Below are 13,133 nucleotides of genomic sequence, written 5' to 3'. Positions count from 1 at the left end.
GCCGAAGTGGCTGCAGCTGGCGCCGCGTCTGCCCCGCGTGCCCGGAGCGGATTCTGCCCGCCGCCCCCGGAGCCCTCGGCGCCCCACTGAACCCGCGATCGCTTCCTCCCTGTGACCGACCAGCGCTGCAGGTGCGGGGTGACCCGGGAGGGGGTGGCGCCCCCGGAACGTACGTTGTGGGGTCTTAGGGGATTGAGTCTCTGGCTCGAGGTTCGGGTAGCCGAGTGCGCCGGGGCGCTGCAAGGGCTTGGGGTCCCGGCGGGGGCAGAGCACGCGGGCTCTGCAGATCCAGGGCTCGGCGTGCGGGGTTGGGCTAAAGTTCCCCATCGCCTCAGACGGGTCGGGGGTCCCAAGGGAAGCCTCTGAGACTCAAGTCCAGGCCAATCGCCCGTCCTTGTCGCCCATCCCACCTCCGTCTCGCTGGGCTCCTAATTGTGGGAACATTAACCCTCCAACATTCGTGGTGCCCCGTGGGGGTAGGGGCCGAGGGCTCAGCTGTACCTCTGGACTCCCAGAGCTGCCTCCGGCCCCTCCCAACTGCCCCCGGGCCCCCTCCCTCCCGCTAAGCAGTCACTAATTTCCATGACAACGAGAGTTCTTTATGGGCGACAACCTGAAGGGGGCTGGGCGGGGCTGCCGCGGGGTGGGGGAGGAGGCTCAAGCCCTTGGGGACCAGCAGCCCCCTAGCCAAGATCCATCTTCCAAGCCTCAACTCGAGGGCCCGCCGGGGGTCCAGGACACCGACCCAGCGCTGGGCGGTGGGGCTGGGGGACGCACATGTTTCTGCTGGGAGGTGCGGGGCTGGGTGCTCACACGTGTGCCTCCCGCATGTGTGTTGCTGTGCCAGCGGGGGCGAGTCAGCAGCACTGGGGAAGGGGGTCAGGGTGGCAGCACGGTGGGGAGCAGGGCCCCCGGCTGGCAGGGTGAACAATGAGCGAGTGAGTTTCTGCTTTCCCCAGCCTGTAGTGTCTGGCAGAGACCCTAGGCTCTCCCAGCCCCCCATAGCTCTGCCAAACTGCTTTTGTCCGCACCGCTAGGCAGAGCCTGCTTCACCAGGGAGCAGGGCTCTCTGTCCCTCACCAAAAGCTCAGTCTGCAGCAGTCCAGCCCCTGTCCTGCCACCCTCCTCCAAGGCCCAGGCTTTGAGCAACACCCCCCCACCCCCGCCCAGGACCGCGCGTGGAGACCTGGTGCCCTTCCTGCCCCCCCAACTCCCAGTTGATTCCTGCCAGCTTTAGGCACCTGCTGGGCCCCAGTTTCCTCAGCTGGGCAATTGGTGACTCTACTCCCCTCGGTGTCAGACGCTGGGCCCTGTGGTGGAGAAGAGGTCTCTCTCCCTTTCTTTTACAGCATTTGGTGTGGGCCCCCAGGTGCCATAGGCTGCCTTTCCCATATCAGCTTTTGGCCCTCCTCTCCAGCCCTTGTCCTGGCAGGTGGGCAGTCCTTGCCCTGGGAGAAGACTACAGAGTCAGTGATATCCATCCAGGGAAACTGAGGCATAGTGGAGGGATGCTGTGCAGTTGTTATCCTGTTTCTAGGTTGCTTGGGGTGCTGTTTCTGGCCCTCAGACAGGATCCACTATCAGGGAGGGGGACGGTGGTGGCAGGGAATTAGGCTGAGCTGCAAGAGAGGCCCTGGGGACCCAAGGCCTCTAGAGGACAGCAGATGGGGGTGGGGGTGGCTGGGGAGTCTAGGCAGAGCTGGGTCAGCTGAGAGGAGGGGCTGTAAAGGGAAGCAGCCAGGTATCCAAGCTTCATTTCCATCCCCCAAGCCTGTGCCTTCAATATGTTGGACCTTCCTCACCTAAGCTGCTGTGATGACAGGGAGAGAGGCTGAGGAACTGTTCTGAGGGGACCGCAACAGCTGGCCTCTTTCCCAGAGCTACGGCTGTCCCACACCAAGTTCAGTGCATGTCTAGGGGAATACAGGAGGGGTCAGTCTCAGAGGTCCTGGCATCAGGGGCAGCTCCTGGTCCAGGTGTGCAGAGCACATGGTCATGGAGGCCTTAGGGCTCTGCTGGGCATCCACAGGCCCCTTTGAAACCCCCTGCCCACCTTCCCTCCTGTGTCCTTGTGCCTGCATCCTTTTTACTGTGTCAATTCTTTACTCCCCTTCCATCACAGGTTCTGCCTTTGTCTCTCTGTGTCCCTGCCCCTCTCTTTTCTAAAGTCTCTCAGTTCCCCACCTCCCCTTCCTTGATGGGGACCAGGGTCACAGAACCCATGGGGAAGGAATCAGGCCAAAGTCTCAGGGAATTCTTGGAGAATTTGAATAACACCTCTCCTCTCCCCTCCCCTCCCCTCTCCTTTTTAAAAAACTTCCATCACCATAGCAACCCTTTACTCTGGGGCCTTCCCTGAATTTCCCCTCCTCCGCTCACAGGGAAGCAGGGCCCCCAGTGAATTTTCCTTCAGAGGCTCAAAGACTGGGACCCCAGGTGCCTGGAAGGGGCCAGCTGGCTCTCGGCTCTGCCTGCTTATTGAAGGCTGAACTTTCTGGAGGCAGCACCTGATCCTATGCCCACCCCTGAGACTGGAGAGCACCCCCGCCCTCTGCCTGCGCCCTCATTAGATGGGAGAGAGTCAGCAGCAGGAACTACGGACCATGATTTAGCTAGAGCCTGAGGCCCAGCCAGGGCAGCCCCCTGCCCAGTTACCTAGAGCAGTTGGATAGTGGGCGAGAAACTTGACTCTGCCTCCTGACACAGACCTGAGAGTGAGGTCTCTATTTCTGCTGGTCCTGCATCCTGTGGGTGAGGTCTCTGCGGCAGGCTGGGCAGAGCTTGGGCCTAGGCATGTCTATTACAGCAGGAAACCCAGCTCCAGTCCCTGAGAGAGGAGAGCAGGGAAGGGGAGGGGTTGCCTGCAGGCTGGTGTTCACAGCTGCCACTAAATTGGGAGGTGTTGCCCACAGTTGTTGGGAGGCAGCTGGAGGCCTCCTGGGCCCCCCCTGGCCTCCCTAGTTTTACTGCAAGGTCTGAAGCCCCACATGGCAGAGGACCAGGGTGCCAGGTAACTCCTGTTTATGGCTATGAAATGTGGGGCTTGAATCAGGCTGACCCCAGTAGAGGAGGGGCCAGGACTCTCTGTGGGACCCCTGGGCCTCTGGAGCTGGCCTCTGTCCTATTCGGGCCTCCCCTGGGCCAGACTTGTCTTAGGCTACAGTAGGGTCCCTAGGGGACCCTTTATTACCAAGGCAGAGGCTCCATCAGCATTGCCTGAGGGGCCAGACCTGAGGAGCAGGCAGTAGCTAGGGAATGCTTGGCCCTCAGGCTCCCTTAGAGGCTCCCCCAGGCTCTGCACTTCCCCCAAGCTCCCTTTGGACCGCCCCCTGTGCACACCAGTCAGTTTCTCTGCAGAGAATGGAAGGAACCACGTCTTTAGGGAAACAGCAGCTATGGGACCTCTGTGCCCTCCCATGTCCCAGTGTGGACTTAAGGCCGAGCCCAGGTCACTTGTCGTTGCGGGGGAAGCCCTCTATTGTTGGATGTTGAGTCTGGGCTGTCCAGGCCATGGGGGTTAGAAATGCACGCCCTCTTTCTGCCTGGCCTTCTACTGTTCTTGAAGCCGTCCCTCAGTTTCTCCTCCCTGCTTTGGGGCCAGGGCCCCCTTGTTGCAAGCGGGTGCCAGGGGCTTGGTACGCATACCGGCAGCCTCCTAGGCAGCAGCAGTGGGTAGCAGATGGTAGAGTGGGTGGGGGTGGAGGGGACCAAGATGCTAATCTGAAGCAGGGCCCCCTTTTCTCCTCTCTTTGCCCTGGGGCCAGGTTGCGGGTGGAGGCAAGTGAGTGCAGTTAGGTTAGTGAGGAGAGGCAGTGACTGGCTGAGATCAGGGCCGCTGTGGGAGGGAGGAGACAGATCTGTCCCTGCCCCTGCCATGAGGCTTCAGGACATGGTTCCAGGCTGATGTGACTGAGCAGAGGTCCGGATTTCCGTGGTGGAGACAGACCCCCATGACCAGCCCTGGGTCCCTGCGGGTACGAGTGCCTGTGCACGGCCAAAAGCTGGGCCAAGATCAGGGACAGGCACGTACAAAACCTCCCACGCCATGCGGCTGAGCAGGGAGCTCTTGGTGTGGGGTGGGTGGAGGTGGAGTTTGTGGAAGTTACCTCAGCGAAGGGTGGTTTTGAGCCTGGAGCTTCAGGATCGTTGCAGCCAATCTGTGGCACAAATAGCCTTATAATGTCAGAAATCACAATGAAAGAAGAGATTTAGCCCTGGTCTCAGCACCTAGCTCATGTGGAGGCTGCTCCACAGAGCGGCCAGGATGGGCAGTGCCCTTGCCAGTGCCCACAATTCCTGCCATTGGATGGACACAGTTGAGCTGGCGAGTCACCTGTTGTTGGTTGTTTAGGTAGTTGCTGATTTTTTTAATGTTAAAAATAACTCTGCCGTGACAAATAGGATACTGATGGGAGACTTTGGGGGAAGGGCATTCCTGCCAGAGGGAATGGTGTAAGCAGAGCGGCAGAGCTGGGACACAGGTCCCTCCCAGCCCTCCTGGGGGACCTGTAGGCTGAGGTACAACCCTCCCACCCAGTACAGGGCCCTTGGATTGCAGCCTGGGAAGGGAATCGCTGCACATAAGACCAATGAGGGGACTGATGCAAGCCCCCTCCCCCGGATTGTTTGGGCATAGAGATGGGTGGCCGGCAGTGGTGGGTGGCCATGCCTCTGCTCTCAGCTGTGAGAGTGGGATTCTAGCCACAGGCTCCTTCCCGGCAGATGCAGGAGCAGGGCTGTGACAATGGCGGCAAAGATACGCAGTCAGGGACGATCTTCAAAGCTTCTCTTGTTTGCCTCTGCAGTGCCTCACAAGATGGCTTAAGCCCTAGCTTGAATCACACTGATGAAATGCGTTTGTGTTCCCTGAGTCCAAAGAACCTGGATGGAATTTGTTCCCTAAAGCGGAGGGCAAATTTGAGGGAGAACTTTCAGGACTGGGTGCCCTAGGAAGTGGGTAGCCTCCGCCCGGGAGGAAACAAGCAGCAGCCAGCGCTGACCAGGGGGCTTGTGTGGGTCCTGGCCTTTGACCCTGGCTGGCAGTGTCCCTCTGACCAAGCTGCTTCCTCTGGTGGTGGCTTCCTCTCTCCTTCACTACCCTGTGGCTATGAGTCACTTCAGGTAGGGGGGCATCTAGGTAGCCAAGGCCCCAGCCCAGCCCCTTAGCATAGCAAGTGCTAATCGGGGTGGAGGGAGACTATGCACAGTCAGCAGAGCAGTTTCAATGCAGCCTCAGCGTGAAGTGTGTTATCATCCCAGTGTCACACCAACCAGGCATTAAGGAGGCTGACTCTGGGTCAGGTCTGGAAAGGTCCAGACACTGTCCCCAATTCCCCTCCTGAAGTTTACCTCTGAGCAAGGACCGTGAGTGCCTTTTCCTGTGGGTGCTGGAGCCAGTTCACTCAGCACCTCAGGTGAGGATTGGGCTGGCAGGGTTGCAGACCCGGAGGGTGCCATGCTCCGGGTGCCAGAGTGCCTGGAACCTACTGGAGTCAGCTGCATGTGGTCATCCTTGTGCCTGGAATAGCCACCCCTGGCCAGGGGCCTCTCCCCTGGACCTGATGGTCCAGGTCTCCTGCGGGCCCTGGCAGTGAGGCACTAGGCAGGCTTGTCTTGCTTTTCTGGACCATTACCCCTTCCTGCCTCCTGGCAAATCCTTTCCCTCTAAGGCCCAGCCCTAATGCTGCTTCTTCCTCAAAGCCTTTCCTCATTTCTCCACCCAGATGGGAGTTCTCCCTCTGAAGAATCCCCAAGCAACATTTATTTATTTATTTATTTATTTATTTATTTGCATCGGGTCTTTGTTGCGGCAGGCGGGCTCCTTAGTTGTGGCATGCGAACTCTTAGTTGCGGCATGCATGTGGGATCTAGTTCCCTGACCAGGGATCAAACCCAGGCCGCCTGCACTGGGGGCGTGGAGTCTTATATACTGGGCCACCAGGGAAGTCCTGCAGTATTTATTAAATCAGTAAAAGTAATCACAGTACAAATCCTAACAGAAAATTAATAAACAATTGGTATAAATCTGCCCCTCTGACACCCAATTCTTTCCCCCAAAGAGAACTCTTATTTTCTCCCAGAAGAGAGTCTGTGAGTGTACACAGGCATATAAACTTTAAAAATTTTTTCCCAGTGTAGCACGCTTTACCCACCATTCTGTCCCCTGCTTTTTTTCAGAGACTGTCCTACAGTAGCACATTTTGATCTATTTTATGCTTTTTAATAGCTATCAAGTATTCTTCAGTATGGATAGCCATAATTTTTATTAACATTTTTTATTGTGAAATATAAGATCTAGGAATGTGCCCAATATGTGTATGTACATTTTTACAAATTATTATAAAGTTGAACACCTGTTAAACCACGACTCAGGTGGTTCTCAGGTTCAGAAATAGGTCCTCCAGAATCCCCCCGCCCCCAATCACAACCTCTTTGTTTCTCTTAGAAAGACTCATGGTGTTTATTTCTTAGTGTTTCTTCATAATTTTACCAGTATGTCTGTATCCTTAAACAGTATAGGTTAGTTCTGCCTGTTTTGAACTCTGTATCAGTAGAATCCCACTATATGTATTTGGTATTTTTTTCACTCAACACTGTATTGGTGAGATTGACCATGTGCTTGCGTAGAGCTGTAGCTCCTCATTTCCATTGTTTTGTAACAATATTCCATTGTGTGACTGACTCTACCACAATACATCTTGCTCTTGATGGATATGTGGGCTGTTTCCAGTTTGGGGCAATTCTGAATATTGCAGCCATGAGCACTCTTGTACCAGTGTCCTGCTGCACAAATGTACATAGTCAGTAGTGCAATTGTTGGTGCACAGGATATGTTCGACTTCAGTAGTTTTACCAAACTGTTTAGCAAAGGGGAGACTTGCCCTCCAACAGCAGTGCTCGTGTTCTCCACATCTTTGCCAACACTTGGCATCTTCAGACTCGTGGAGATGATTCTCTGATGGGTGGGTAGATACAGCCCCTTTCATCTGTGGAATTACTGAAATTTAAATAAATCATTTGATAAATCTTCTTTAGATTGTATATAATGCGAAGTGATTCACGGATATGTCAGTTTACTATATTTTTCATAAGCGCAGGGGCTTGTTGTAGTTCGGGCAGCCAAGCTGAGTGGTTGGAGGTACAGCCAGAAAAGCAGGCACTGGATCTGAGCCTGATCACCCTCTAGCCCTTCCTGGTGTAGACTCTGCCTCTGACTTGGTCTGAGACAGGTTGGGGTTTCCCAAACGCAACCTTTACATTGTGGGGAGAAGTGGGCTGTGGTACAGCTGAACCAGACCGCATCCTGCCCACAGCTCAGAGCCCGGCAATGCCGTTTGGGTGTGTGACTCTGGGTGACAAGAAGAACTATAACCAGCCATCGGAGGTGACTGACAGATATGATTTGGGACAGGTCATCAAGACGTGAGTGCCGGGTCTGTTGGGCAAGGGTGGGTGGGCAAGGGCTGGGGAAAGGGGAGCGGAGTACAGCCCACGCTGAAGCCAGGGCTGAGTGGAGTGCCTGCTGGCTGCAGTGAGGAGTTCTGTGAGATCTTTCGGGCCAAGGACAAGACAACAGGCAAGCTGCACACCTGCAAGAAATTCCAGAAGCGGGATGGCCGCAAGGTGCGGAAGGCAGCCAAGAACGAGATAGGCATCCTCAAGATGTGAGTATGCGGCCCAGGGGTGGGGTGGGGTAGGGGAGGTAGCCGGGAAGGGCTTCGAGGTCCGGAGGCCTCAAGTAGTACCAGCCTCTGGCCAGTTAGTCTGCTGTGGCTCACAGTGGTGACCAGAGCCTCTCTTAGGGGTTCACCCAGCCCTATCTGTTGGCTCTTCTCTCTGTTGCCAGGGTGAAGCATCCCAACATCCTACAACTGGTGGATGTGTTTGTGACCCGCAAGGAGTACTTTATCTTCCTGGAGCTGTGAGTGTGGGTCTGGGTTCCAGGATTCCTCAGTCCCCCAGGTCTTTACCTGCTCTGCTCTCTGCAGCCAGGGAAGGCCCCCCTTCTGGACCCTTGGGGTCCCAGGTCCCTGTGCCTTGCCCAGCCAGCTGCCTGGTGTAGGCAGCCTGCCCACGTGCTCCTGCCCCACCCCCGATCCTGCCCACGCCGGGCTCAGGGGCTGGTGTCCCTCAGGGCCACGGGGAGGGAGGTGTTTGACTGGATCCTGGACCAGGGCTACTACTCGGAGCGAGACACGAGCAACGTGGTGCGGCAGGTCCTGGAGGCGGTGGCCTACCTGCACTCACTCAAGATCGTGCACAGGAACCTCAAGGTGAGGCCAGCAATCAGGTCAAAGGGTCAGCTGGCAGCCGGCCTGGGGCTGGGGTGGGCAGCACCTCAGGGCCGTGGTCCAGCCTCTGAGGGTTCCATGGTCTCTTCCTCTGCCCACCCACATGCCATTCCTGGCTGGAGCAGCTGGAGAACCTGGTTTACTACAACCGGTTGAAGAACTCAAAGATTGTCATCAGCGACTTTCACCTGGCTAAGCTAGAGAATGGCCTCATCAAGGAGCCCTGTGGGACCCCCGAGTACCTGGGCAAGCAGGGAGTGGGGTGGGGCAGGGTGGGACACAGCCTTCAAGGAGTGGCTCTGGGTGGGTGGGGGGGGGGGAAGGAAGTCCCTATCCCAGCAAATGGGTGTGAGTGGTACAAGGCCTGGCCAGGCCTGATATTGACCAGCAGGTGGACACTGTTTGCAGCCCCAGAGGTGGTAGGCCGGCAGCGGTATGGACGCCCTGTGGACTGCTGGGCCATTGGAGTCATCATGTACATCCTGTGAGTGGATAAGCCGGCAAACAGCCTGGCAGCCAGGTGGGGTGGGGGTCTGTGTCCATGGCCTTCCTGAGTAACCCTGTCCTTGGGACCCTGTGTAGGCTTTCAGGGAATCCACCTTTCTATGAGGAGGTGGAGGAAGATGACTATGAGAACCACGACAAGAACCTCTTCCGCAAGATCCTGGCTGGCGACTATGAGTTTGACTCTCCATACTGGGATGACATTTCGCAGGCGGGTGAGGAGGTGCCCAGCATGAGGGCAGAGTGAAGGGTTGGCATGGGGGACTGCTCTCAGCCTTCTCTGTTGGACTCTGATCCTATCCCCGAGCCCATTCATCACCTCTAGACAGTGAAATGGGGTGCCCAAGCCTAGCCTCTCCCTGGCTTTGTCCCCAGCCAAAGACCTGGTCACAAGGCTGATGGAGGTGGAGCAAGACCAGCGGATCACTGCGGAAGAGGCCATTTCCCATGAGTGGTGAGCAGGGCCCAGGGAGGATGGGAGGAGAGGCCAGGGGTCCCTTGGCCTCTGTCCTCCTCACACCTAGCAGCCTCTATCCTTGAGGCCTCAAATTGGGGTTCAAGGGACACCCAGAGCTCAGGCCAACCCAGAGGGTCTGCCTGGTAATCCTTGGGTCTTACAAGAAAGGGCTGGGCACAGTCTCCATGAAGGCCATACCCCCTCAGATCCAGACGCACTTGCACCCTTTCCAGGATTTCTGGCAATGCTGCTTCTGATAAGAACATCAAGGATGGTGTCTGTGCCCAGATTGAAAAGAACTTTGCCAGGGCTAAGTGGAAGGTAAGGCTTGGATGGCTCCCTTTCCTGGCTTGATCCCAAGTGCTCCTTCTGGCACCACAGTTTCTTGCCTGCATCACACCCCTGCAGCCACACACAGGCTTTTCTTCAACCGTCAGGTGTAGCTGTAGCCACTGCTACTACCTTAGGCAGGTGTGCTGAGCAGCTGGGTCCCCGGCCCTGGGTTGGTCAGAGGCAGCCAGGGCACGATGGAATGGTCTGGGTTTGGCCTTCGCAAAGGAATGGATCCAGCTTCTGTAAGCCTCGCTCTGAGCCTCTCTCCACTGTCCTTCTTTCAGAAGGCTGTCCGAGTGACCACCCTCATGAAACGGCTCAGGGCACCGGAGCAGTCCAGCACGGCTGCAGCCCAGTCTGCCCCAGCCACAGACACTGCCACCTCTGGGGCTGCAGGCGGGGCCACAGCTGCAAGTGGAGCTGCCCCAGCCCTTGGGGGCAGTGCCACCCCAGCCACAGTGGGTGGTGTTACGAAGAGTGATAATGTAGCCCCTGCAGACCGTAGTGCCACCCCAGCCACAGATGGCAGTGCCACTCCAGCCACTGATGGGAGCATCACCCCAGCCACTGATGGGAGCATCACCCCAGCCACTGATGGGAGTGTCACCCCAGCCACTGACAGAAGTGTTACTCCAGCCACTGATGGGAGAGCCACACCAGCCGTGGAAGAGAGCACCATGCCCACTACCCAAAGCAGTGCCACACTGGCCACCAAGGCTGCTGCCACCCCTGAGCCAGCTTTGGCCCAGCCGGACAGCACAGCCCCAGGGGGCGCAACAGGCCAGGCTCCACCCTCTAGTAAAGGGGAAGAGGCTGCTGGCTCTGCCCAGGAGTCTCGGAGGGAGGAGACCAGCTGAGTGGGCAGGCTGTGGGGGGGCGGGGGATGGGCAGGAGGGTGGGAGAGTGGACGAGGGGCTTCTCACTGTACAGAGAGTCACTGGCATGATGCCCTCGCTCTCCCCTGCCCCTGCCTCCCAGCATGGGGCATGTCTGGGGGCCACAGGAGAGCAGTTTCGTCTCCTGTGTGTATGTGTGTGAGTGGTGGGCAGGCCAGAGGCAGGACCAGCCCCAGCCCCTGCATGGATTCCTTGTGGCTTTTCTGTCTTGCTAGCTTCATCAGTTTCTGTTTCTTGTGGGATGCTGCTCTAGGGATACTCAGGAGGTCCCTGCACCCCTCCCCCTTCCCTTTTTGCCTCACAATTCCCCCAGGCAGGCCCTGCAGGTCCCATCCTCTCCCAGGCCCTAAATTGGGTGGCCTTGCCCTGAGAGCTGGTCCTCCAGCGAGGCCCTGTCAGCGGTCTTAGGCTCCTGCACATGAAGGTATGTGCCTGTGGTGTGTGGGCTGCTCTAGGAGTGGAAACAGGTTGGTATAGAGAATGCTATAATCTCAGGCAGTATGCTTTAAGACAAGACTGGTCACATGGCTGGGGGCACTGCTTGGTAGCCATGGGGGTCCTCAGAAGTGAAAGAGAAAGAGTTGGAGGCTAGAAGCCTCCATCTTTGTCCCTGGAAGTCTCTCCCAAGATTCTTGTTCTATTTCCTGCCCTCCTGGGTCCTGTAGTGGGTTGCCCTGTGCCCTGAACTGCCTGAGCCTGTAAGGGGAAGGAGGAGCAATGAGGATGTGGCAATGAGATCTGGGAGGGCAGAGTGCAGGCCCAGCACCTAGTGTATCAGCCTAGCTGGGTCCTTACCCTGGGCCAAACAAGGAGTGCTGCCCCTGGCTCTTCCCACATGGGCTCCCTCAGGCTCAGTCCACAGTCCTCTCCATACCTGGGGGCCTGCTGTATGGCAGTGTCCCATAGTCTGATTCGGGGTTTGCCCTTCACAGGGGCAGATTTTCTGCTCTCTCAATTCAACAACAAAATAGAGAGGAACCCCCTCTATGTCTATGACCCACTTTCCCTTCTATCAAGGCTTGGAGAGAGGCCCAGGTGCCTCTGAGCCATGCTGAGTTGCTTTTGCTGGAATGAGGGAGTGGAACAAAGCTCCCCAGTTTCCTAACGGAGGCTCCTGGCAGGTGCCCTTTGTCAGACCCCACTACAGCCTGGGCAGGCAGCTGCACTGGTCCTGGCCCTCGCTTGGCACTTGGGGGTAGTCCTGCCCTTCTCCCTGCATGCCTGTGGGTCTGCTCTGGTGTATGAAGGTCGGTGGGCTGTGTACCTGCTGAACCTGGCAAATAAATGTCACTCTGCCAAAGCCTCTGGCCACCCTCTCGCCTTTGCTTCCTCTATATTACTGGGGAAGGGCCCCTGGAAGGCAATGGGGAGGGGAGAGGCCGGGAGTTAGGTTCACAGGTAGTGAGTGGTCTGTGCTCAGTGCCATGCGGATTGCTTGGGCTGAGAGTACAGTTCATCCCTGCCACAGGGTGTTCCTTGATGGTGTGGCAAGGTCCTCTGGACTCCAGAAATCCATGTGGGTGGTGGGTACTGTGCTGGGCGTGTGCCGAGGAATAACCTCTGGTCTATGTTCTCACAAGTCCTGTTGAACAAGGAGCCCTTATCTTAACTTAGGCGTAGACCTGGAACCCACCAAGTGCCATCCACCATAGGGAGAGACCTTTGGGCTTCCCTGGGTTGGGGAGTGGATGCAGGGTGGGCATTACACAAAGATTCTAGCCTGCCCTTTGTGTTGATTCCTCTTTCCTGTAAACAACACCTTTGTTTTCCACATAGGCCCCAAGGACTTTACTGTGGGTCTACTTCAGGTGGAACAGATCAGCTTTATATTATGGGGCTCTGTACAAGGTTTTTTTCTGGGGAGACGGGAGTAACACTGCTAAAAATAATTAATCATGAAAACTCCTAGGAATACTTGTTCCAGCCCAGATCAGCCCAGGTGAACTCACCAGGTATGCTGCTCTTTCTCAGAGAGGACCCCAAAGATAACTTCTCTGATGTGGGAATAAGAAAAAGGTTTGTTAGCCACTCATCTATGAAGCATCTGGGCCTCCAAAATTCCAACCCTACTGCAGTCCCGAGGAAAAACTTGATCCTCCTGAGAGCTAGGAACTAAAGTCAGGATACTGACCCTGCCACCTCTAAACTTAGGGATCATCAAGCTTTGCTTGTATAGAGCCAGAGTGAGCTTGAGGTGTCTGGACCTTGTCCATCTTTCTAGGACCACTCAGAGCGGAAGGCTGAGAGGGTGGAGCGTTCTTTTGGTCTGGGAACTATGGGCTTCCACCATATGGTCGAGCACTGTCCAGAGGCCAGGGGACCCGCTCTCCATCGGGACCGTCGTCCCATTCCCCTACGGCCGTGGTCTTCTCGACTCCCCCGAAGGGCAGAGGAGGCTACACCGAGAGAACAAGGCTGAGAAGCCCGTGCCCAGCGCACCTGGCACCAGCTCTGGCTTGGGACCATAACTCCCAGTCTTGCCCCAGAAAGGGGCCCGGCCGGCGGCGCAGCTGCTCTTCGTGCCAATCCAACGCTGCGCTCCTGCGGTACCGGCTGTCTTCCCGCGAGCCGCCGGAGAATTACCGCTAACAATTTCAGGCCCGCGCTCGGCCCCAGGATTCTTTACGGCCGGTGGGCCGCTAAGCCCCGCCC

The 13,133-nt window shown here is 56.9% G+C and overlaps 1 protein-coding gene across 1 annotated transcript; it reads left to right on the top strand.

Annotated features, from left to right (window-relative positions):
* On the top strand, positions 1-10,442 carry CAMKV (CaM kinase like vesicle associated; the record flags this gene model as incomplete). The annotated part of the gene is made up of 11 exons (XM_082663784.1): positions 1-131; positions 7,314-7,422; positions 7,533-7,664; positions 7,847-7,921; positions 8,135-8,273; positions 8,417-8,537; positions 8,700-8,775; positions 8,874-9,010; positions 9,171-9,249; positions 9,486-9,573; positions 9,870-10,442. Exons 2-11 carry the CDS (start codon positions 7,328-7,330, stop codon positions 10,440-10,442), a joined length of 1,515 nt encoding a protein of 504 aa, XP_082519910.1. The 5' UTR covers positions 1-131; positions 7,314-7,327.
* Between the last annotated feature and the right edge of the window lie 2,691 nt (positions 10,443-13,133).

The sequence above is a fragment of the Grampus griseus genome (assembly GCF_964374135.1).
Source record: "Grampus griseus genome assembly, chromosome: 10".
In the NCBI taxonomy this organism is placed as follows: domain Eukaryota; kingdom Metazoa; phylum Chordata; class Mammalia; order Artiodactyla; family Delphinidae; genus Grampus; species Grampus griseus.
Note: the sequence above shows the minus strand (reverse complement) of the source record. Positions and strands in the feature narration are given on the sequence as shown.